This window comes from Lolium rigidum, chromosome 1, assembly GCF_022539505.1.
Source record: "Lolium rigidum isolate FL_2022 chromosome 1, APGP_CSIRO_Lrig_0.1, whole genome shotgun sequence".
Classification (NCBI taxonomy): domain Eukaryota; kingdom Viridiplantae; phylum Streptophyta; class Magnoliopsida; order Poales; family Poaceae; genus Lolium; species Lolium rigidum.
The window spans coordinates 241,787,940-241,813,828 of record NC_061508.1 but is presented as its reverse complement, the minus strand read 5'-3'; the positions used below and the strand labels follow the sequence as shown (position 1 = coordinate 241,813,828).

General features: G+C 45.0%; 2 protein-coding genes across 2 annotated transcripts; both read right to left on the bottom strand.

The window, feature by feature from the left end:
• Positions 1-10,700: 10,700 nt before the first annotated feature.
• On the bottom strand, positions 10,701-11,789 carry LOC124656799 (BTB/POZ and MATH domain-containing protein 1-like). Its single transcript, XM_047195482.1, has one exon. It carries the CDS (start codon positions 11,787-11,789, stop codon positions 10,701-10,703), a length of 1,089 nt encoding a protein of 362 aa, XP_047051438.1.
• A 12,902-nt stretch (positions 11,790-24,691) lies between these two features.
• LOC124656788 (BTB/POZ and MATH domain-containing protein 1-like) lies at positions 24,692-25,771 on the bottom strand. Its single transcript, XM_047195474.1, has one exon. The coding sequence runs from the start codon at positions 25,769-25,771 to the stop codon at positions 24,692-24,694; it is 1,080 nt and encodes a 359-aa protein (XP_047051430.1).
• Positions 25,772-25,889: the final 118 nt, after the last annotated feature.

Sequence of the window (25,889 nt, the reverse complement as noted above, 5' to 3'; positions counted from 1 at the left end):
GGTGGCGGAGGAGGGATTGTTGGCCGATCTAGCTCCGGTGGCGGAGGCCAGCGGCGGGGCGCTGCGGCCATCAAGGTGGTGTTCGGCGGGGCGTAGCGGCCGTCAACGGTGAGTCGCCGCGTCCAGATACTCCCCGGCACGCGCGCCCTCGAGCTCCAGCGCGCCTCTCGGCCGCGGGAACGCCGTGGAGTGGCTCAAGGACCGCCGGCAGCGGGAACACCAGGCGTGGGCGCAGGAACGCCGAGCGACTGGTTTCGGTGATTGGCTTGAGGACCGCCGGCCGCGGACGCGGGCGCGGCCACGGGAACGCCGTGGAGTGGCTCAACGACCAACGGCAGCGGGAATGCCGGGCGACCTGGTACATGGAAATTGTCTGTAACTTTTTTAGCTGTTTAGTCTGTTCTCCTCTCGGTCAGGATGTCCGTCTGCATCCTCTCCAATCCCTTTTCTTTCTCATGATGTTCGCGTGTAATATTCTTATATTTGGATTTGTGGCTTACTGCGTGCATCTGATTAGCTAGCAACAGCTTAGCAATTGCTTTGTGAACTCTGAAAAATCAATGGATCCCATTGTCAGAAAGCATCACATATTCATTAATCTGAAAATTAGCAACAATTTTTTTAGTTCTTTCATTTTCAGTTGGTCTCTGTTTGACTATTCAAAGTTATAATTAGTCTATTAGGGAAATGTTGTCAGATTCATAACCCCTAGTTTACATGTGTAATGTGCTAATAATGATGTTGTCTTGCAAGTAATCATTTTCAGTAATCCAGCCTCATATTTTGATCAACTTTTTTCCTCGCGTGCAAAGCTGATAATCAATTCAGAAACTCCTATGTAAAATAAAAGGACATTGCACTACTCTGACAACTTATTGTTATAACAGGAACCATTATTACAAAATACTTGATTTGAACTAGTACAAAATCACATTTTTTACCAGTTGCACCATTAGTACAAAAATGTTCATTTTAGATTAGTCCAAACTAACTTTTTTACTATTTGCACCACTAGTAAAATATATTTGATTTGGATTTTTTTTTCCATCTGTACCATTGATAAAAAAAGTGTGTTTAAGAATTTGTGTTTCAAACTAATCATTTTGACTATCTCCACCATTTGTTAATTGTCATAGCTGCCAACAAATCTTTCCATATACTAAAACATAATGCTTTGTTATTGTTATAATTGGGAGAGCCATTGGTATAAAATGTTTAATTTGGGTCAGTAGGAATGACATTTTTATATTTAATATTTTGTCTTTTAAGACTTTAATATTTTACAAGGTAAGGTTAATCTTACAAATCCAAATTACTGCTAGTAAAATATCGAAGATAAAATAATTATTTAAGAATTCCTTGAGGGAAAAAAAACTAGATGCAGAATTCTTAGCCATCTGTGTTTACTACTAATACTATGTGTAGTTAAGGAAGCAATCCAACTTATTTGTCGGCAGGCATTTTCTCCTTAAGCTATACAGCTCTCTCTCATTAATCATTCTTGTACGGGGAGACTGGCTGCACCATGGTACAGTCCTCACCGTACCGTTGCTATTAAAGCACTGGCACATGCATACGCACCGGGGATGTATAAACCTGCGTATCTGGCTTACTAAAGGAGAGTAAAAGCGCGAAATTGCATGGGTGAACCTGGGAGCAAGCGCACCCTATATGGAAAATAAATATAATAATTCAGAAAAAGATCAAAAAATTTCAAATGTTTTTGGGAATCAAAGATGATCATGTATTGTACTCGTATACGAAAGATTCACCATGGAATAACTTCTCTTGTTTCGTGGGTGAAAAAAACAGACTTGAAGGTCCTATATTAAAGTACTATTCACGCTATATTCGTCATAGCTTTGTTTTTTTTGCCTGAAGTCAATGTGAAACATTTTTTAGCCAAACAAATTTATACGAGTACAATACTTGATTATCTTTGATTCCCAAAAGGATTCGAATTTTTTTGACTTTTTTTGAAATTACTACATATTTTAGAATATATAGGGTGCGCCTACACCCGAGAGCCAAAAGTCCGGGTGCAGTAAAAGCGCCTATAGACTAATCCCTATATTAGGTGCTAATCTCGCGGCAGTCATGGACGCGTGGGATATCGACCTCGCGCGTTGCCAGGTCCCAAACGTCCGGGTCGTCGACTCGCATCGCTAGTTGCCTCGAGCTACGAATCAGTTTAGCGATCCCAGCGACCCAGCCAGGCAGCCAGCCTCGTCGTCTCGGCTATCGATAGCGATTGGCTAATGCCTTCTTCAGTTCGCCGCAGTTACATAGTTTGACACATCCATGAGCGCCCGCCCACAACACGATAAAAGCAGTACGTCAGTTTACGATTTTGGTGGTTCCTGTTTTCTCCTAATTTAGAAATCATAGGACAAAGCCCGTGCTTCGCTACGGACCAAATGGAAATCTATCCCGGCTGGTCTGTATTGTTGGTTGTCGTTTTGCATTGCACCGGGTAGATTGACAAGTCTCTCTATCTAACCTCCCTCCTCTGTTGGGAGCTCGACTCTTGACTGAGGTGCGCCTTTCCTTCCTTGCTGGGAGCTCAACTTAGACGTGTTTTTCATCCTTTATTGGAAGTTCGGTAAAGGTGCATCTGGAGCAAATCGCCGAGAACTGTGTGAGTGGGGTGACTAAAGGCTGTTTTGGTTCGTTCGCGAGGAACTGCTTGTCAGCTGAAGAATAGTTCTATTACAAAATAAAATACTGAAATACATAATCTATGTGAGAGGTACAACAACATTTGTGTCTAACGTGGTGTAATCACCGTTGACAGAATCGAATATATTGCTATTGCTGTAGAAAATCAAGATCGGAAACCTTTGCAGCATAATTATTATTAGTGTGGTAGATAGCTGTCGAGCTGAATCTCCTTGGCACAACAGGTGAATTTAGCTAATGCGTGTGTCAGCTTATGCACAACAAGCCACCCTCATCAATATCCTCAGTCACGAACTCACGATATCCTGTCTAATTAAGTTCTCTGCTTCTCTAATTACAACACAAAGCATGTGAAATTGAGGTTTTACAACTCTACAAAATTGATGTATCTGCATTAAATTCATAGAAAGCAATATTATATGTTTTGACAAAAGCATAACATGCTATTGATAAAAATTAGAGAATCGGTACAGATTTACCGTAGAGATGCTTCAAAAGGAGTTCCATTTGGAGCATATTCAAACACCATAGCGTGAAAGGATTTTCTTCTTCAAAATAGACAGGTGATTCATCAAATTATTGTGGCCCACTTTGGATAAACTTGAGATATGTCCGCTCGTGCTCTCGGAGCTAATTTGACGTTTATTTTAAGTTTTTAACGTTTATAAAGATTCAAAGCAAACTGTAAATTCCCTCCGTTTCGGAGCTAATTTGAGACGGGACGACATCGCGCCAATATTATTACATCCTTGAAAGAACATTAGCCGAAAGTGAACACATGTTATTTCATCTGCTTCAGAGCCAGCTTGGGAAAGATACACATGTTACTGAATTCATGATTACAGTGCAGTTTATATCTTTTTCATTAAACGAAAGTTCAGTATCTTTTGCAATAAATAATAGGCCAGTATATGAACATCAAACATTACAATCACTACAAGATTGCTGAAATCCAAGACTTAGACAAAATGTAATGGTGGACACGGGAATTCAGAAACGTGAACACGTCCCTGCACTGCAAAAAACACAGTTATAGACATCAAGTGTGGTTAACAATTTACCTTTAAATTATTTATGCACAATGCTCTTTTAGAACTAACCAGAACAGATATTTGAGGCTTTGCCCGGACACCAAACCAATCAATCATATGCCTACATCGACAGATATTGGTAGCCAACCTTAGGACATCTCCAGCGGCGCGACGCAAACGGATGTTGAGCGACCGTTTTCGTTCGTCGTGACCGGAAATGCATCTGGCACCACCTCCAGCGGGGCGACGCAAAGTGACCGGGTCGTATGCGGAGACGCAAACCTGGCCTAAATATGCGTCTCGGATGCGTCTCTGCAGACGCTGTGCGGACGCGCAAAGTGTCCGCTCGCGTCTGGCGGACGTTTCGTTGGGCCCGCCTGGCAGCGACACTGCGTCGATGCGTCTTCTCAAACGCGCCAGCGACTGGCGCCGCTGCGTCGCTTCGGCAGTCTGCGCCACGTTAATGGTGATGTCTCGGACACCGATATTTAGAACTTAGAGTGTTCTTTCTTTGCAGCGAATCTGGCTACGGGCCAGACGAAACCAGTAGTCGAGTTTTCTGGATGTTCGTCCTCGGTAGAACCAACAAGGGCACCATCTCCCGCTGGATTTTCCAGTTTGGGTGACTGTGTGTGTGCCCTCGAATGTTCTTTCTTGGCAGCGAACATACGGAAATCAACACAACTGGTTTCCTCATTTTGCAATGTTTTATTTGTGTCCACCATAGTTCAAACTATGTATTAGTTTGTGTAAACCATGTTCCCAATTATGTATTAGTTTTTGTAAAACCATGTTCCAATATATAATATTTGGAACTATGTTTAAATAGAGAAGAGAAAAAAATGCGTCGCCCCGTTGGAGCCATCCCAGACGCAAACAGACGCGCGGATAAAAACGATCATTTTAGCGTCTACGGCGCGACACAAACGGACGCTCGCGGACAATAAAATGCGTCGCGCGCTGGACATGCCCTTACTGAAGATTTCCAAAGAGGGACCAAGCAGCAAAAGTCCCCCGAACCAAATGACCATAACCAGCCTGGACGACTTGAACAAGCAATACCTGCAACAAACAGCGAAAAAACATAATTAGAAGGACGCGAAATAATATTTAGCAAACTGAACTCTTGAAGATGGAGGACGTCGACACACGAGGATATGTAGCAGGTAAATATACATACTACTATTATCTGAAGAGAGCAAGTGCAATCTGATCCATGAAAATTCACTTGAACTTTGTAGCTCTCCTAGGTACATCTGCCCGATAGATATCGGGAAAAGCAAGCATGTAGTAGATCGTGGCAATTCAAAATCGGGACATGTCTCAACTAAGATAAACGCACTCGTTAACGGGCAAATTTTGTTGGCCAAGCCAGTCATAACTTTGCCACAAATTAAGTAATTACCGTATCTCATACTGTCGCGGTTGCAGCCTTGCAGGTGATTCAAGACCAACAATTGCTGGCGAGACGGACACAAAAATTAAATGGCGCAGACACTGCAGGCAGCAGAGGGACGTGAGGAGCTGCCTCTTCGCCATGGATACTCGCGCGTGGCCAGGAGCACGGATCGGAACCCTCCAAGGCCGGATCCCTCGGGTATCGTTGAGGCGAGACGGCGTTTCCTCCCGGTCTCCGCCGGCAACACTGCGAGCAGCAGAGGGACGTGAGGAGCTGCCTCCTCGCCATGGATACTCGCGCGCGCGATTTGGACGTTAGCCGGCGGCGCTCCGTGCCGAAGAGGATGATGGCAGGGTCGGGTGATGTGTTGTTTTGTTTGTCTGGATGGAACCGTTTATTATTTCACTTAGCGGTGGCAGATTGCTGTAATTTAGCTCAACTCTAGGGGTAACAAAAAACGGACCAACAAGAAACCTTATTTTCTTTATTATTAGGTATAGATTATTGTCAATTCATCGATTTATCATCTAGCCGATTTCGATGTAATTTTTGCCATTGCAGATTTGATCAATCTAAGGTATATTATAGTACTATATTCCCTAATCTCTACTTTCTCATAAGTGATGCATAGTTTTTAACCTTCAAAATATGACATATTTTTTTCCCAGCTATCCGTGGTATCATGTCGTCGTATCCATCTAGTATCACCAAAAGAAAAGCTTAAAATAAGTGGAAGAATTCATACAATGACAGAGATAAGATATTCATAATAACTCGGCATTGGCTCAAAGAATCTTTTTAAAGTTGAAATTATTGAAGAACTATCTAAGATCAACAATGACTCAACAAAATTTAAATGGTTTGGCAACATTATGGATCTAGAGAAATTATTAGATGATATCGACATCGATCACATTATAAGTGACTTCGCATGAAGGAATGTTAGAAAAAAATTAGGTAATATTTATGAATTATTTGATATGCTAGCTACTCTTTCGGATCATTTAAGCATTATTGAAAACTTATATTTTTACAAGTGTATTCATTATAATTGTTGTGATGACTATATAGGGGCCCCTGAGTATTATTCTTGCCCTAGGGCCCTGCACCTCAGTCAAATACAGAATTCCTGTGACCATATTTTATTTAATTCTAATTGTATATGCAGAAGTCTTGTGACCAGTATTGTATTAGAGCCGGTTCAACTAATTAAGTGGCTACTTGGGTCACCAAATACACATTTGATGACTAACCAACTCACCAACGCACGAGGAAAAAGAAGTAGAGAATCACGAAATCCCTCCCCGTGCAAGACAAATATTCAAACCCGTGGAAGAGTAGGAAAATTGAAATACAACTTTTACTGTGATTGGGAAATTTAGGAGCCGTTCAAGCTAGTTGATCCAACGGTGGAAAAATCAGTGCTACTGAAAAGTACTAGAAATTATGTACCGGAAAGTACTGGAAAGTACTGGGAATTCTCGTTTGTTTTAATTTAATAGAAGGGTAGTTTCGTAACTTCGCGTTCAGATGGCATTCCTCATCTGAACTTGATCTTCATCGCGTCGCCGCTCGATGTCGTCGCGCCATGGTGGAGGTGGCCGCCCTGTCGCCTCCCCGCGTCGCCGCCCCGACGCCCGCGCTATCTCCCCTCCCAACGCGTCCCTCTCCTCACCGGCATACTTCTTCGCTGCCTGTTCGTGCTCGCTCAGACATCCCCCAACATGTGCAAAAAATCCCCTTCTCCGGCAGCCCTCTCCGGCCGCCACTCCGGGACCGTGCTGGCCGGCGTCCGACCCTCATTCCATGCCGTGCAGATCCGCACGAGATTCGTCGCCTAGGACGGCATGCTGCGACTCCCCACCTCCGACTCCACCTCCGCGTTCTGCCTCTTCTCCACGCTCTCGGCGCTGACACGAAGGGGTGCATGGTGTGAGCTCGCGTGAGCGAGGGTGACGCGGACGAGCGCCGCCGGCGTGATCTCCGATTGAGCGAGCGAGGACGCCGTGGCCAAGCGCCCCAGCACGGAGTGACGGCGGTGCCAACATACTGCGCGGCCTCGTGCAGCGCGGCTAGCTGGACGGCGCACTGCACTCTGCGCCGGCTCTTGCAGCGTGACAAGCTAGAAGGCGCCGTGCACCTTGTTGACTCCATCTCCGGCGGCGGAAAGCACTCCCGTCGGCTTTCCGTCCCCCACCTCGCCGAAGGGGTGGAGGCGGCGTCCAGCAAGTTCGAGGACGTGGTGCGGCCGAGCTGGGCCAACGACCATGTCGTGTGCGAGCGCGACTTGCTCAAGCTCTGACTCGACAGCTTCTCGGGCAAGAGCGATACCCTAGTCGTTTCAGACTTCAGAGGATCAGTGTTCAGAATTGTACTAGTTGTTTTGCTGATGTTTATGATCATTGCTTAGTTATTATTTGCATCTGTTTATTATTTCCTAGCAAATGGATAGTTTGGATCTCGGTGCTTATCTATGTTTAGGATTGTGTTTTTTTATCCTAGCTTGGTTCTCTTTTCATATTGGAGGTCCAGTATTCAAAGTATAGCATGCTGAACTTTGCCATTTTCAGTTGTTCTGTGAAGTTTAAACTGTTGTGTTCATTCTGCATTAGGATGTTAGTTGCCGAACAGCAGGCTGTGTAACTCGCTGCTACATTCTCTTGTCTTAGTCCTAGCTATTATATAACTCATGAATTGAAAGGGCTATGTTAGATGATCCTTGATCAGGATAAAACACGAGTAGATAAAGTTGTCTTCAGTATGATCAGTGTGCTCTTCAAATTCAGATAGATTACATCTCTGATCTAAATGAAGATATCCGAAACAGCTGTCTCAAAATAAAATGTAACAACACTCTAGATCGGTTCGAACTTTAAATTACAAGTTCACCAGCAATATGAGAACATGGCAAAAGTTAAGTATAGCCATAAATTGAAGAATATGACTGTTTCTAAATTGTCACATGCTATAAGAGCAGCTCGTCTGAAACTACCCTTGACAGCCACTCCCTGTGAGCTTCATAGATCCTTGTATGGGCTCACCTGTTGGGGCCTAGGATTTGACTTCCTGAGTGCCAATTGGTTTTGGAGGGCAGATTTCCTTTTTGCTGGGCTGTTCTCTCCGCAAGCCCAGTGACAGCATCTCTAGCTAATGTATATTGATCCTTTACAGGTAGGTTTAGGAATTTCAATCTTCCTTGGACGCCCACGTTCCCGCTTTTGGCTGCCAATTGGCTTTGGAGGGCTGATTTCCTTTTTGCTGGCATCATCTGGAGGGCTTTCTTCCTTTTTGTTGGCATCATCTGGAGGGCTTTCTTCCTTTTTGCTGGCATCATTTATATCACTGATTACCTGGATGTCATCGCCTGCAGCATTGCCTTCGTCAAGCTATGCCATTCTAGCTTTGTAGGCCTTCTTCTGTAGAGCAGAAACCTGTATGTTAGTTGTAGTGTGCAAACATGGAAGATTTTGCTGAATTGAAAAGACATGTGTCAGACTAACCAGTAAGAACTCCTAGACTTGCTCTAAGGAATACATGCAGGATTATGTGTGGAAGCGGAACTCCAGTAAGAACTCAGACCAATCCAAAATGGTGTTTTGGAGGGGGCTCTGAGGAGGCAAACAAACAAAAATCTATAGTTCTAGACTAGATAGAGGGTCCACTTCTTTCGAAGGATGTTTTGCAAAAGCCTATCACCCTTATCTGAACATAAATTCAATCAATTTGTGTTGGTCACACTTTTAAATAATGAAAGGACATAGATTGGAGAACTCAAATCAGGCAATATGGCAAATGAGTGGCAAATCAGGCAAACACATTGCAGCGCAAACACTGCCAGCTAGTTAACAAGGTTCTGCCAGTTTGTTGTTATATCTAGAGATTGCTTTTATTCTTACCCGAAAACATGTTTGTGCAGCACTACACTGTCTATGAAAGGGCGCTGATAAATGGTGTGCTTAGCATCCAGAGAGGAACGGATCCTGGTGTGATGATTTACATGCTACCACATGCCCCTGGACGGTCTAAAGCGGTGAGCTATCATGGTTGGGAAACAAAGTTCCTTATGGTGCTATTATGGGACAGATGACATGAAAAACTACCCGAGTACTGTCAACTATGTTGCACTGCTGCCTTCATGTTTAAATCAAGCAACTGTGTCACTTCCCTTTTGTGCCTCCTGTTTTAAATTTCTTCTTTCTTCTCTTAAGTTGTCAAAGTTGTAACTCAATTTACAAAGTTCTTGTGCAATTTCTATTTTTGCACTTGCAGGGATAGAATCATTTTTTAAACAAGGCTATTCCATTTACTTTGAGGAGAAAGGAGGTACACCATCACTGATCATCATCCAGTACATACCAAGCACTTTCAACTGGAAAACAACTGGGCTTACTGTTACTCAAGAATCGAGCAATTTAGGTGGAATGTGTACCTTAGATGTGATTGAGGTGCTCTTCACTGTCAGGTGGAGACCACCGGCGCGGAGGTGGCGGTGGGTGCAGGGGCGACGCCGGCGCGGGGTTTCACCTGCCGAAGTGTGCGTCCACGAGGCTTACGAATCCGAGATGTCCGGCCGTGGGCGCCGGCGCTGCAGGGGCTCCGCGGAAGGAGTGCCGCAGCGGAAGGTGTTCGGCGGCGGCAGGGGAACGATTAAAGGTGCTCCGAATACACCTCCGTCGCAGGCCACTGGTCTGCGCGCGGCAGAGGTGTCCGGCCGTGGGCGCCGTCGCTGCAGGGGCTCCGTGGAAGGGTTGCCGCAGCGGAAGGTGTTCGGCAGAGGCAGGGAAACGGCTGCAGGTGCTCCGCGGCAGGGGTTCGGCTACACGGTCTCCATGGCCGCGGTGATCGGCGGTGGCAGGGATCGCCCATGAGGCAGAGGATAGGATCGGGGGAAAGGCAGATGGAGCTACAGGTGTGGTCGTGCGATGTGGGGCGGTTGCCATGCAAAGTTACCACAATACCCCTCGAACGTTAAATTATATTGCAAAATTAAGTGGCTAGATCGGACGGTTAGAATAAATCATGGCGGTAGTACTGGGTAGTACTCGGTAGTACCGCCCAATCACCGTATCCATCCCTCGCCGCTCGGAAAATTGAAAAGTTGTACTCCCTCCGTCCCAAAATGTAAGGCGTCTAAGGATCAGTCAAAAGTCAATATTTTTAAGTTTGACCAACTCTATACACAAAAATATATAAACTTTTTTTTTCGATAAAGGGAATATATTAATATCGAAAGATACCAATTACACCTAGCCTCTGCAACAACGCACCACCCTAATGGTACTACGGATGCACAAAAAAAAGGAAAAGAAAACTAAGAAACAAAAGTCCCGCTACAGTATCACAGACCTAACAACAGCAAATATAAACATTTACAGTACTGAATCAACATGAATAGATTCACCATAAATATATTTTCTTAATATGCCCATTCGATATTGTAGCTGTAAATATATTTTTCTAAATATGTTGTCAAAGTTAGTAAAGTTTGACTTTTAACCAGTCCTTAGATGCTTTACATTTTGGGATGGAGGGAGTATTTCTTTTATATAATTATTACTACTCCATCAACAAGACGTGGTCGGCCTGACGAATTATGCCGAGTGACTGCGTGAGGACATGGCAATCAGCTGTATCATAACAGAGGGGCAGCTCCTACTCAGATGCTGAAAGCTGTCAGTGGCCGTGGCTGCCATCAGATTAGTTGGAGAGCTGAGAAAATGGAAGCACGCCTTCTTCAACCCGTCACAGCGGTGCTGTTCAGAGAGCGCCAGGATCGTCCCTACGGTGCTTACATCGATGTGCTTGCATAGCTTCTCCTGGCAAACCAGTTTTAGCCTCTCAAAGCTGTACCTGTCCGCAGCGACGAGCAGATGCTGCCACATGCCAGCAGCTTCCTCTTCCTCTTGCGTTATCGTCTCCGGTAACAACGAGTCAGTGTAGGCGAAGCGTAGCAGAGCTGCGAACACCCGCGCCTCCATGTCGTCTACGCGTATGACGTCGGCGGTGCCGCTCTCTTTGATGGAGCCGAAGAGTTGCGCATCGAAAACCGAAGACCGGGACGCGAGCAGCCAGCGGTGCGCCGCGAACGTCTCCCCGGCGACCTCGAAGACCACATCGGCACCCTTGGCAGTGGTGAGGAGATCTCCCAGGTGTTCGTTCAGGTCGGACGATGGCACAGAGACGAACTTGGGAGCCTCGACAGGGATCTCGCTGATAACGGCGATGTCACACCTGATGGTGAAGGAGTCGTCTACGAGGTGCTCGGACCTGTGCAGGTCCTCCCTTTTGATGAACTTGGAGATTCCCCAAGAACGATTCTTGCTACCGAAGGTGTTTACCGCCAACGATGTGAGAGAAGGGTGCTTCTCGTCCGTGGTGACGGTGTCGACGAAACGGAAGATGGACTGCGCCTTCACTTCCTTGGAGACATCTTGGTTGTCGAGTAGGAGGAAAAGGGATATGTAGTCGGCACTGTCGCTGCGGTCGCCGTTGGGGAAGTAGAGGATGCGCCAGCGATGGCCACACACGGTGAACCAGGAGGAATCGAGGCTCTTCCCGGTGGGGGTCTGCTTGGTGAGAGAGTAGCAATTGATTTTGACGATGTGGTATCCCCTAGACATGTCGACCGTAATGGCGGAGGCTGACGGCGACGACTTCTCGGCGGCAGCGGCGGACAGCATGGCAAACGTAATAATTTAGGACCCCTGGCTTGCGGACTTGCGGTGGCGGCTGCGGCTCTTTAAAGGCTGAGCGTGCAACGGGGAAGAGAAGGACGCACCGACAAATAAAGGAACGAAACGAGTCCGGTTTGGTTTCTTTCTCGAAGAACACTACTACACATTTAGGGATGATTTCCTACGGAATCAGCCTTACGCGCTGACGTGGAGGAAAGGAAAGGGATTGCAGTCCTAAAATCATGAAAGGAAAATGCTTTATTTCCTAAAAGTTCTGTCTATGGCAGCCTCCGACGTGAGCGCGTGACGCGTGTCCCGTTCCACCGCTCTCCTCCCATCTATTCTTCATATCATATCTAAGGGCATGAGCAATGGTGGCATACACAACTAGCTGCTCTATGTAAAAAAGTTGTCAAAAGCAACATGACCAATTTTATCTCTCCAATGGAAGCTACAACTTTAGTCAGAAAAAAGAGAGAAAGGACCCCACAAATATGACACTATGTATCTCTTTCTCTCTCCAAAAAAAAAAGCATGCTTTTTAGGCTTAAGATCCCACTTCTTGAAGAGGAGGCTGCCTCCTCATCCGAACGTACTTTGGGCCACCCGAACCTAGTTAAAGGTGTGAGACAGTAGCTTTAGGGCAGTGCATTGGGCATGCCCTAATGACAAAAACTATCACAATTGTGACAAACACCTACCATTAGACGTGTTTTCTGGTAGTTCTGTTCTACATGGTTGTCACGTTTGGCATAATTGTGGTAGTTTTTTTTGTCATTCACTCTATCTACTTTTCCTTCGTCCCTATCCTCCCCAACTTTCTTGCCCCGCACTCGACAGAGCACACAGCCGAGTCTGTCCTACGCGACAGCCGTCCTCTACGGAGCGCGCCGCCGCCTCCTTTCCCCGCGACGGCCGGCCTCAAAGGAGCGCTCCGCCGCCTCCTTCGCGGCGTCAGCCGCAGGGCTACCATCCCATGGGGCGCCGGCTCATCCGCAGGGACGGCAGCCGCCTCATTCCCACGCGTCGTCGGTCCCGACTCCACGGGCCACGGTGGACCTCTCCCTCGGCCGCTTACCTCCAATCCCGATCCCCCTTTCGTCGCCGCTGCTGCAATTCAGAGGAGCGCCCTGGCGCCGCTGAAAGGGGATCTCGGGCTACTGCAAATCCCTACCGCCGGAGCTGCGAGCGGCCGTGCTACAAGCAGAGAGCGGCGGCGCTGCAATTTCCTGGCGGCGGAGCTACAAGCAGGCAGCAGTGGAGCTGCAATCTGCTAGCGGCCCTACTGGGTTTCCGACGGTGGAGCTGCAAATTCCTACCGGCAGAGCTACAAATGATGAGTGACCCTGTTGCGGGTGTCCGACGGCGGAGGTCAAACGGTGAGTGGCCCTGCTGCATGTGCCCAACGGTGGAGCTACAAGCACGAGCGGAGCTGCTGCAGGTGCCTGACGGCGGAGCTACGAGCAGCGGTGCTTCAGCTGCCCGGTGGCGGAGCTACCATGGGGTGTGGCGCTGCTAGCGGCGGTGCTACCATCCATGTCTAGCGGTGCTTCGAGCCATGGCCGATGGTGCTGCCACATTCTGGCGGTGATGCTGCCATACGTAGGGGTCGGTGGTACCATGGGCGCACCGCGGTGCTGCAAGGTGCAGCCGTGCAGGTGGCGGTGCTATTTGCCGGTGTAGACATGCTACCGATCGTGCTGCCGGTGGTGTGGGTGGAGCACGATGTAGGAAATCATAGGCTCGATGGGTGTTGTGCTCGCGAGGAACAAAGGGAAATAATGGGAAAAAAGACGGTCATCCTTGCTTTTTGACCACAAGGGACATGTGTCGCAATATCCAGTCGAAAGTTCGGAAGTCTAGCAGCCTCCGGAGGATTATCAGCACCACCCATCATGAAAGGTGGGACCGATTCAACCAACTGATTCACTCCACGGTTTGTCCCTAAAATTTCCGTAGGCAAACTAGGCCGTAAGTTTAGTCTAGCTTTATAGAGAGGAAACGAGTCTGGTAGGTGGTGCCGTAGTTTTTTCTTCTAAATGAGAATGACCCCTAAGGGCCGAGAAGCTGCTCTATTTATGAGGTGGGTACCAAATTACAGGAAGGATCCAAATTAAAAGGAAAATTACAAAGTAGTCCTTCCATTTCGCAAACAAGATCTTGGAATAAATCCAGAAAATATGATCAGGTCCCTCGTCTTCGGCCATCAGCCTCAAAGAATGGGCGCCTGCACCACCGTCGGGGACAAAAACACTTGGGGTGGTGTTGGCGTTGTATCTTGTACCGAGGCTAAAGATCCTCTGCATCGGCTTCCTCGCCTCGGGAAATCCAGAGCGTGGAGTTGCCTCTCTAGCCCTGAATAGCATCGGCATCTTGGCCTTCGCTTGGGATCTCCACACGGCGCAGTTTCAAGAACGCGCATGGATCTACATGCTCCACCTTCCCGCCACGATGCCGCTCCAGGCAGCAGATGCAGCCCAGGCTCAAACTTTGCCCCTCCCCCACGTCGAACGAGAAGACCAGCCTTGACTAGTGATACGCGTAAAGCACACGCCCGTTGGGAACCCCAAGTGGAAGGTGTGATGCGTACAGCAGCAAGTTTCCCTCAGTAAGAAACCAAGGTTTATCGAACCAGTAGGAGTCAAGGATCACGTGAAGGTCGTTGGTGACGGAGTGTAGTGCGGCGCAACACCAGGGATTCCGGCGCCAACGTGGAACCTGCACAACACAATCAAAGTACTTTGCCCCAACGTAACAGTGAAGTTGTCAATCTCACCGGCTTGCTGTAAACAAAGGATTAAATGTATAGTGTGGAAGATGATGTTTGTTTGCGAAGAACAGTAAAGAACAATTGCAGTAGATTGTATTTCAGATGTAAAGAATGGACCGGGGTCCACAGTTCACTAGTGGTGTCTCTCCCATAAGATAAATAGCATGTTGGGTGAACAAATTACAGTTGGGCAATTGACAAATAAAGAAGGCATAACAATGCACATACATATATCATGATGAGTACTATGAGATTTAATCAGGGCATTAATACAAAGTACATAGACTGCTATCCAGCATGCATCTATGCCTAAAAAGTCCACCTTTAGGTTATCATCCGAACCCCTTCCAGTATTAAGTTGCAAACAACAGACAATTGCATTAAGTATGGTGCGTAATGTAATCAACACAAATATCCTTAGACAAAGCATTGATGTTTTATCCCTAGTGGCAACAAGACATCCACAACCTTAGAACTTTCCGTCACTGTCCCGCATTCAATGGAGGCATGAACCCACTATCGAGCATAAATACTCACTCTTGGAGTCACAAGTATCAACTTGGCCAGAGCCTCTACTAGCAACGGAGAGCATGCAAGAACATAAACAACATATATGATAGATTGATAATCAACTTGACATATTATACAATATTCATCGGATCCCAACAAACACAACATGTAGCATTACAAATAGATGATCTTGATCATGATAGGCAGCTCACAAGATCTAACATGATAGCACAATGAGGAGAAGACAACCATCTAGCTACCGCTATGGACCCATAGTCCAGGGGTGAACTACTCACACATCGATCCGGAGGCGATCATGGTGATGAAGAGACCTCCGGGAGATGATTCCCCTCTCCGGCAGAGGTGCCGGAGGCGATCTCCGAATCCCCCGAGATGGGATTGGCGGCGGCGTCTCTGGAAGGTTTTCCGTATCGTGGCTCTCGGTACTGGGGGTTTCACGACGAAGGCTTTAAGTAGGCGGAAGGGCGGAGTCGGAGGAGGCACGGGGGCCCCACACGCTAGGGCGGCGCGGGCCCCCCTTAGGCCGCGCGGCCCTAGTGTGGCGGCGTCCCTGGCCCCACTTCGTTTCTCCCTCGGTCTTCTGGAAGCTTCGTGGAAAAATAAGACCCTGGGCGTTGATTTCGTCCAATTCCGAGAATATTTCCTTTGTAAGATTTCTGAAACGAAAAACAACAGAAAACAGCAACTGGCTCTTCGGCATCTCGTCAATAGGTTAGTGCCGGAAAATGCATAATAATAACATAAAGTGTGTATAAAACATGTGAGTATCATCATAAAAGTAGCATGGAACATAAGAAATTATAGATACGTTTGAGACGTATCAAGCATCCCCAAGCTTAGTTCCTACTCGCCCTCGAGTAGGTAAACGATAACAAGGATAATTTCTGAAGTGACATGCTATCATAATCTTGATCAATACTATTGTAAAGCATATGAGATGAATGCAGCGATTCGAAGCAATGGTGAAGATAATGAGTAAACAAATGAATCATATAACAAAGACTTTTCATGAATAATACTTTCAAGATAAGCATCAATAAGACTTGCATAAGAGTTACTCATAAAGCAATAAATTCTTAGTAGAAAGCTTTGAAACATCACAAAGGAAGATATAAGTTTCAGCAGTTGCTTTCAACTTCAACATGTATATCTCATGGATAATTGTCAACACAAAGTAATATAACAAGTGCAATAGGTAAACATGTAAGAATCAATGCACGCAGTTGATACAAGTATTTGCTTCTGAGATAGAAAGAAGTAGGTAAACTGACTCAACAATAAAGTAAAAGATTGGCCCTTCGCAGAGGGAAGCATGGATTATTATTTTTGTGCTAGAGTTTTTCATTTTAAAAACATAGAAACAATTTTGTCAACGGTAGTAATAAATCATATGTGTTACGTATAAGATATCCTATAAGTTGTAAGCCTCATGCATAGTATACCAATAGTGCTCGCACCTTGTCCTAATTAGCTTGGATTAACATGGATTATCATTGCATAGCATATGTTTCAACCAAGTGTCACAAAGGGGTACCTCTATGCCGCCTGTACAAAGGTCTAAGGAGAAAGCTCGCATTGGATTTCTCGCTTTTGATTATTCTGAACTTAGACATCCATACCGGGACAACATAGACAACAGATAATGGACTCCTCTTTAATGCATAAGCATTCAACAACAGATAAATTTCTCATAAGAGATTGAGGATTAATTGTCCAAACTGAAACTTCCACCATGAATCATGGCTTTAGTTAGCGGCCCAATGTTCTTGTCTAACAATATGCATACTCAAACCATTTGATCATGAAAATCGCCCTTACTTCAGACAAGACGAACATGCATAGCAACTCACATGATATTCAACAAAAGTGTAATAGTTGATGGCGTCCCCAGAAGCATGGTTACCGCTCAACAAGCAACTTATCAAGAAATAAGACACATAAGTACATATTCTTCACCACAATAGTTTTTAAGGCTATTTTTCCATGAGCTATATATTGCAAAGACAAAGGATAGAATTTTAAAGGTAGCACTCAAGTAATGTACTTTGGAATGGCAGAGAAATACCATGTAGTAGGTAGGTATGGTGGACACAAATGGCATAGTTTTTAGCTCAAGGATTTGGATGCACGAGAAGAATTCCTCTCAATACAAGGCTAGGCTAGCAAGGTTGTTTGAAGCAAACTCAAGTATAAAATGGTGCAGCAAAGCTCACATATGAACATATTGTAAGTATTATACGACTTTACGTCGTCTCCTTGTTGTTCAAACACCTTAACCAGAAAATATCTAGACTCTAGAGACTAATCATGCAAACCAAATTTTAACAAGCTCTATGTAGTTCTTCATTAATAGGTGCGAAGTACATGATGCAAGAGCTTAAACATGATCTATATGAGCACAACAATTGCCAAGTATCAAATTATTCAAGACATTATACCAATTACCACATGCAGCATTTTCTGTTTCCAACCATATAACAATGAACGAAGCAGTTTCAACCTTCGCCATGAACATTAAGAATAAAGCTAAGAACATATGTGTTCATACGAAACAGCGAAGCGTGTCTCTCTCCCAAACAAAGAATGCTAGGATCCGATTTTATTCAAACAAAAACAAAAATAAAAGCAAACAGACGCTCCAAGTAAAGCACATAAGATGTGACGGAATAAAAATATAGTTTCACTAGAGGTGACCTGATAAGTTGTCGATGAAGAAGGGATGCCTTGGGCATCCCCAAGCTTAGATGCTTGAGTCTTCTTAAAATATGCAGGGATGAACCACGGGGGCATCCCTAAGCTTAGACTTTTTACTCTGTATCATCCTCCTCTCTTGACCCTTGAAAATTTCCTCCACACCAAACTCAAAACAAACACATTAGAGGGTTAGCGCATAATTGAAAATTCATATATTCAGCATAATTGAAAATTCATATATTCAGAGGTGACATAATCATTCTTAACACTTCTGGACATTGCACAAAGCTACTGAAAGTTAATGGAACAAAGAAATCCATCAAACATAGCAAAACAGGCAATACGAAATAAAAGGCAGAATCTGTCAAAACAGAACAGTCCGTAAAGACGAATTTTTCTGGGGCACTTAACTTGCTCAGATGAAAATGCTCAAATTGAATGAAAGTTGCGTACATATCTGTGGATCACGCACGTAAATTGGCAGATTTTTCTGAGTTACCTACAGACGGGGCGGCTCAATTTTGTGACAGCAAGAAATCTGTTTCTGCGCAGTAATCCAAATCTAGTATTGACTTTACTATCAAAGACTTTACTTGGCACAACAATGCAATAAAATAAAGATAAGGAGATTGCTACAGTAGTAACAACTTCCAAGACTCAAATATAAAACAAAAGTGCAGAAGTAAAATAATGGGTTGTCTCCCATAAGCGCTTTTCTTTAACGCCTTTCAGCTAGGCGCAGAAAGTGTGAATCAAGTATTATCAAGAAGCGAAGCATCAACATCAATAGGTATCTTAGATGCTCCATCATCCGTAGTGGTGCTAAGGGCTTTGTCAATTTTAGGCCTATAATAGTTTTTTGGCTTAGGCACTTTAGAGACATACATGAATTTTTGCTCCTTACCCACATAGGCTTTCTCCTTAAACTTAAGAGAAGAAAAAGTTGAACCCAAGGTTCCCATAGCTTCTTCAAATTCACTAATCCTATGGGTTTGATTATCATGAGTAGCACAAGTTTCTAAAACATCAATTCTTTCATTGATTTCACTTAGAGTTTTATCAAGTTTATCAGTGTTATTAAGTAACTAGATGATACCCGCGCGTTGCTACGGAAATTTTAGAAAAAAATTTGTTTATAATATAATTAGAACATATGAAGAATCACCTCAGGACACAATATATATTTAGCTTATTTGGTGTACAAAAAGTTGTTTGTGAGGTGAGCCTAAGACAACCCTCAGATTTTTCTTACCATTAAAAAAAGGAATTTTAACTTGGCCACTAAAAACAATGTCCATGAGAAAACTTGGAGCACCTCATTTTCCATTCGAAGTTCGAAGTTGATTTACTGCATACACTATATGCTATAATAGGCGCAAAATCTATTAAACAACGGTATTCAAAAAATGATTAAATCTTATTTAGAAATTAGCCAAAAAAGAAGAAGGAATTTGCATATTTCAACAGAAAGTACAAAAATAAGCCAAAGATTACAAAAACTTCAAAAAGTAATACTAATCATGGGACCAATATGTTCCTTTTCTGATAAATGATAAATGGCAGAAGAGTGATCCACCAGCTTGAATTCTGCAAAGAAATAAGAAATGTTCATGTAGCAGGTTCAGAGCCAGCATATCATCATCGTCAGAGTCCAGAAGATGCAATTGAGCTCCCTAAGATTTGGGGGGTCTTCAGAATAAAATGTTGAAAGAAAGCTCTTGAAAAGATTAGGATCTTCTTTTATTGTTTGAAATTCTCATGTAATATTGTACAATTATTTTAATCTTGACAGATACAATATTTAAGTTGGTAAAATAAAAATATTAATTGGAATAGGAGTAGGTGTGACATACCATGCAAAAAAGGAACAAATATATGATTCTACCAATATTAGTACGATCAAAAGGAACAAATATATGATTCTACCAATATTTACACAACTATTCATTCACAACCATTCTCTTGAACGGAGAATAATAATAAACAAAAATACCTGCTGGCTACAGCGGTCTGTCTCACGTTGACCCTCTTAATTTTCTTCCCCGTGAAGCAGTGTGTCCTTTCTTTCTGAGTACAACGAAAGTATCCATGAGTTAATAACAGATTGTGAACTTTTTTCACACGAATCTTGATATGGGAAAGCTGAAAGGAGGAAGAAAATGAAGCTAACTCCATAAAATGTTAGTAGACTGAAGCTGTTATTTTGCTGATGAAATAATTAACATGCCTGCCTGTCCTTCAGAAAATGTTAGTAGACAAAAGCTTCAGCAGGAGAGCAGAATTTAAGGAAAAGCGATAAGTAGAAAGCTCGAGACGAACTAACCAAAAGAATCTGAAGAGCCGATACTTTCTGGTGACTGACTCCTTATGCGATCTAACCAACAAACGAAACCCAAATAAGTCATAAACACTACAGCGCATGAAACCACCGAAGAGGCAAGTCAAATCTACAAAAATCTCCTGTGGTAGTCATGCACGTAGACGAATAAATGTCAGAAAGGAAGTCGATTGCAGTTGCGGACTCCTCCAAACCTCATAGATAAAGTAGAGAGCTCATCGACGCCGGCGTGGGAGTTGGATTCGCTGGCGCCTGGTCGTACCTCGATTCCTTGAAGCCTACAAAATTACCTGGAATATTGCATGTCGCTGCTTGGTGAATCTCCGCCATGACTCCGCAACGGAGACGACAAAGTTCTGTTGCCGTATGGAACTATGGATAGGCCATGTAGAAGTAGAGGTAACAGCAGCGCATAGCAAGCTGATCAGATAGATAATCAGGAAAATGGTAGATGCGTGGATGGAGGAGGCCAGAGAGAATGATGGGAATGTAGATGCGTTGTGCTATGGTGGGCATATATAGGAAAACAACCAAGAGACGACGGCTGCTCGGCTGCCCTAATCATCATCTACTGTTTCTTTTTTCGTGGAGCTATATGGAAGAAACTGGAAAGGCAACAGTCGCTCGGCGCACTAAACACGCTCGGCCTTTTCGTTTCCATGGAACTGTAGCGAGAAAAGCACAGATGCATGGTCTGAATAGAAGCTCTTGTGGGGACGGATGACAGCCAATAGGAAAAATTGAGGTGACGTGGCATAGCTGCATGTTTAGCAAAATAAGTTAGTGGGGATGAACTACTTAGTTATATAGGATATTCCCAATTTAGTCTCAACACTTGGAAGATTTTTCTCTATGACCTCCAACTTTTTCCTGACATCTTCAAGAGAGATTTCAATTTTAGCTTCATTAACAGGTGGTATTCCAACTAGACTCTCAATAATACAACTAGCTTCTAAAGCAGGAGTGCCTAGGAAATTACCTCACGCAAGAGTATCAAGAACATACCTATTCCAACTAGAGATACCAACATAAAAGTTCCTGAGTAGTATAATAGTGGAGTGTTTCTTAATGCACCTATGATGAGCATCGCTAATTCTATACCAAGTATCTTTAAAACTTTCTCCCCCTTGTTGCTTAAACGAACGAACTTCAACTTCAGGATTACTCATTTTTAGCAGTAGTAAATAAAGCAAACTAAATAAAGTAAATGCAAGTAACTAATTTTTTTGTGTTTTTGATATGGAGAACAAAACAGTAAATAAAGTAAAACTAGCAACTAATTTTTTTGTGTTTTTTATATAAGAGCAAACAAAGCAGTAAATAAAATAAAGTAAAGCAAGGCAAAAACAAAGTAAAGAGATTGGATGTGGGAGACTCCCCTTGCAGCGTGTCTTGATCTCCCCAGCAACGGCGCTAGTAATTTAGCTTGATACGCGTAAAGCACACGCCCGTTGGGAACCCCAAGTGGAAGGTGTGATGCGTATAGTAGCAAGTTTCCCTCAGTAAGAAACCAAGGTTTATCGAACCAGTAGGAGTCAAGGATCACGTGAAGGTCGTTGGTGACGGAGTGTAGTGCGGCGCAACACCAGGGATTCCGGTGCCAACGTGGAACCTGCACAACACAATCAAAGTACTTTGCCCCAACGTAACAGTGAGGTTGTCAATCTCACCGGCTTGCTGTAAACAAAGGATTAAATGTATAGTGTGGAAGATGATTTTTGTTTGCGAAGAACAATAAAGAACAATTGCGGTAGATTGCATTTCAGATGTAAAGAATGGACCGGGGTCCACAGTTCACTAGTGGTGTCTCTCCCATAAGATAAATAGCATGTTGGGTGAACAAATTACAGTTGGGCAATTGACAAGTAAAGAAGGCATAACAATGCACATACATATATCATGATGAGTACTATGAGATTTAATCAGGGCATTAATACAAAGTACATAGACTGCTATCCAGCATGCATCTATGCCTAAAAAGTCCACCTTTAGGTTATCATCCGAACCCCTTCCAGTATTAAGTTGCAAACAACAGACAATTGCATTAAGTATGGTGCGTAATGTAATCAACACAAATATCCTTAGACAAAGCATTGATGTTTTATCCCTAGTGGCAACAGCACATCCACAACATTAGAACTTTCTGTCACTGTCCCAGATTCAATGGAGGCATGAACCCACTATCGAGCATAAATACTCACTCTTGGAGTCACAAGTATCAACTTGGCCAGAGCCTCTACTAGCAACGGAGAGCATGCAAGAACATAAACAACATATATGATAGATTGATAATCAACTTGACATAGTATATAATATTCATCGGATCCCAACAAACACAACATGTAGCATTACAAATAGATGATCTTGATCATGATAGGCAGCTCACAAGATCTAACATGATAGCACAATGAGGAGAAGACAACCATCAAGCTACTGCTATGGACCCATAGTCCAGGGGTGAACTACTCACACATCGATCCGGAGGCGATCATGGTGATGAAGAGACCTACGGGAGATGATTCCCCTCTCCGGCAGGGTGCCGGAGGCGATCTCCTGAATCCCCCGAGATGGGATTGGCGGCGGCTGCATCTCTGGAAGGTTTTCCGTATCGTGGCTCTCGGTACTGGGGGTTTCGCGACGAAGGCTTTAAGTAGGCGGAAGGGCGGAGTCGGAGGAGGCACGGGGGCCCCACACGCTAGGGCGGCGCGGGCCCCCCTTAGGTCGCGCGGCCCTAGTGTGGCGGCGCCCCGTGGCCCCACTTCGTTTCTCCCTCGGTCTCTGGAAATTTCGTGGAAAAATAAGACCCTGAGCGTTGATTTCGTCCAATTCCGAGAATATTTCCTTTGTAGGATTTCTGAAACCAAAAACAGCAGAAAACAGAACTGGCTCTTCGGCATCTCGTCAATAGGTTAGTGCCGGAAAATGCATAATAATGACATAAAGTGTGTATAAAACATGTGAGTATCATCATAAAAGTAGCATGGAACATAAGAAATTATAGATACGTTTGAGACGTATCAACTAGCGGATATGCCTCCGAATCAGCATCGATGACCAATATCACCTTATAGATGGAGATCTTCGCATCCTTCCTCCGCCTCGCATACGGCTCCGATGACCGGAGCACCGAGAGGCAGAGGAGGGAGACGATGCACCGCCAGATCTAGCTGCAAGGATCCGACACCTCCCTCCCGGCATCAATCCATAGGCCAAAAAGGACAAACTACAAACCCTAATACTATATCTATCTACTGTAGCGCCCCTCCAATCCCAACTCCAGCCAGCTATTTCGGAGGAGGAGGCATCGGAGCGCCTGGCCAGCAGAGGGAGAGTGTCAAAACTACTATTCACGCTCGAGAGGGAGGAGGGCGGGAGGAGGGGTGGGGGATGTGAGCTGGCCTTTACCATGTTGTGTTGTAGTAGACTCAGCCGACTCGACGAGTCCTCAGGGGATTTCTGCAGATCGGTAGGACCAATTGTGCCCTGTAAAAGTCGGAGAGGTTCGTGGTGATACAACACCGGTGGATGGACTTGGCCGGAGCCGGAGCGACGGCTGCGGTCCAGGACTTCAGTGGAAGACTGGATCACACGAGGTATACAAGGGTGACAACGCTAGCCGCGAAGAGCCTTCGTTTATCATTCTATGTCTTTCATTCAGTTCAGTCCTGATTGACTGATTGTTGCACTCACTTATAGGAGTGAGAGTGGGTGCTGTTATTGGCTCGGGAGGAAGGTTTGTGAGTTGGTGCTGCGAAGTGTATTTTAACTCGTTTTAGTCAGCTCTGCAATTTTGTCATCAGTCTCATTCTCACGTCAGTGTAATTTTTCTTGATCTTCCTATGATTTTGTTTTCTTGTCCTGTAGTTTTTTATCATCATCCTTCAATCTTTGCTTCCCTTTTTTTTCGAGTCGGGGCATTATGAAAACCGCCACAATGTCTTACAAGCAAACAGGAGATATAGGAAATGAAGAAACTACACTATAGTTTTCCTCTAGATAGCATATTACACAAAAACCACAGACCCTACTAAGTTGCAAAAACATCATCGACAATCAGCTAAGAAAACGAATATTAAGGCTTGGCGGTACTCCTTGCAATAGCCGGCAACCAACCATGAGAACTGGAATATGCTTCACGAATCACCATCTTGAGCTGAGTCTTTTTTGTCCTTGCTTTTTCTGCAAGGAGACACAAGTTAATCTGTAAACTACACTGGCAGAATCATCATGAAAGAGATTCCTGAAACATGCATCATTTCTCGTCTTCCAAATGGTACACGTACATCCATGTCATCAACGCTCTCAGGTGGCCTCGCCAAGCCAAAAGCACAAATGACCACTTGTGGCAAACTAATTTGGACAAGGAGCAGCCAAACAAGAGCTGGTACTGTCTCATCTTGGCTACAGAAGTGTCATTGTCTCAACACGTCCATATGCATGCATTTTCGAAAAAAAAAAACCTAAAACACCTTAGTACAATAGTAGATAGAGGGAGCTAGTATTTCTTTTACATAATTATTAGATGTAAAGCAATATGTATATCTGATAGTAATCCACCTGGTCGGCGCGACAGAATTAGGCCGAGTGACTGAGTGAGGACATGGCAATCAGCTGTATCATAACAGAGGGGCAGCTCCTACTCAGATGCTGAAAGCCGTCAGTGGCCAAGGCTGCCGTCATATTTGTTGCAGAGCTGAGAAAATGGAAGCATGCCTTCTTCAGACCGTCGCAGCGGTGCTGGTCAGCAAGCGCCAGGATCGTCCCTACCGTGCTCACATCGATGTACTTGCACAGCTTCTCCTCGCAGACCAGCTTTAGCCTCTTAAGATCATACCTGTCCGCCGCAACAAGGAGATGCTGGCACATGGCGTCTTCCTCTTTTGTTTCATCCACCGGCAACGAGTCGGTGTACGCGAAACATAGCAACGCGCTGAACACCTGCGCCTCCATATCATGTACGCGTATGACATCTGCAGTGCCGCTCTTCCCCTCCTTCATCGAGCCGAAGAGCTCCGCCCGCAAAACCGACGACCTGGACGCAAGCAGCCACCGATGAGCGGCGAATGTTTCCCCGGCGACCTCGAAGACCACATCGGCACCCTCCCCATTCTCGAGGAGATCACCCAGATGCTGGTTCAGGTCAGATGGTGGCACATCAATGAACTTGGGCACGGACATCTCCTCAGCACGGATCTCCTCGCTGATAACGGCGATGTCACACCTGACAGTGAATGAGTCGTCTACGAGGTGCATGGAATTGTCTAGGTCCTCCCTTTTGATGAACTTGGTACGCCCCCATGAATGATTCTTGCTATCGAAGGTGTCTACTGCCAGCGATGTGAGACAAGGGTGCTCCTCCATGGTGAGCGCGTCAACGAAACTGATGATGGATTGTGTCTTCACTTCCTTGATGACAGTTTCGTCCAGTTTGAGGTAAAGGGATATGAAACCGGCGCATTCGCTGTTGTAGCCGTTGGGGAAGTAGCGGATGCGCCAGCGATGGCCGCACACGGTGAACTGGGAGGAATCGAGGCTCTCCCCGGTGGGGGTCCCTTTGGTGAGAGAGTAGCCGTCGATTTTGAGGATGTGGTAACCCCTGGATGCTTTGGCTATAATGGCGGAGGCTGGCGGAGACGACTTGTCGGCAGACGACATTGCAAACCTTTTGTTTCTTCTTTGTTCGATGGAACAAGATGGAGAATCCAATCTAAACCAAAAACAACAGAAAACAGCAACTGGCTCTTCGGCATCTCGTCAATAGGTTAGTGCCGGA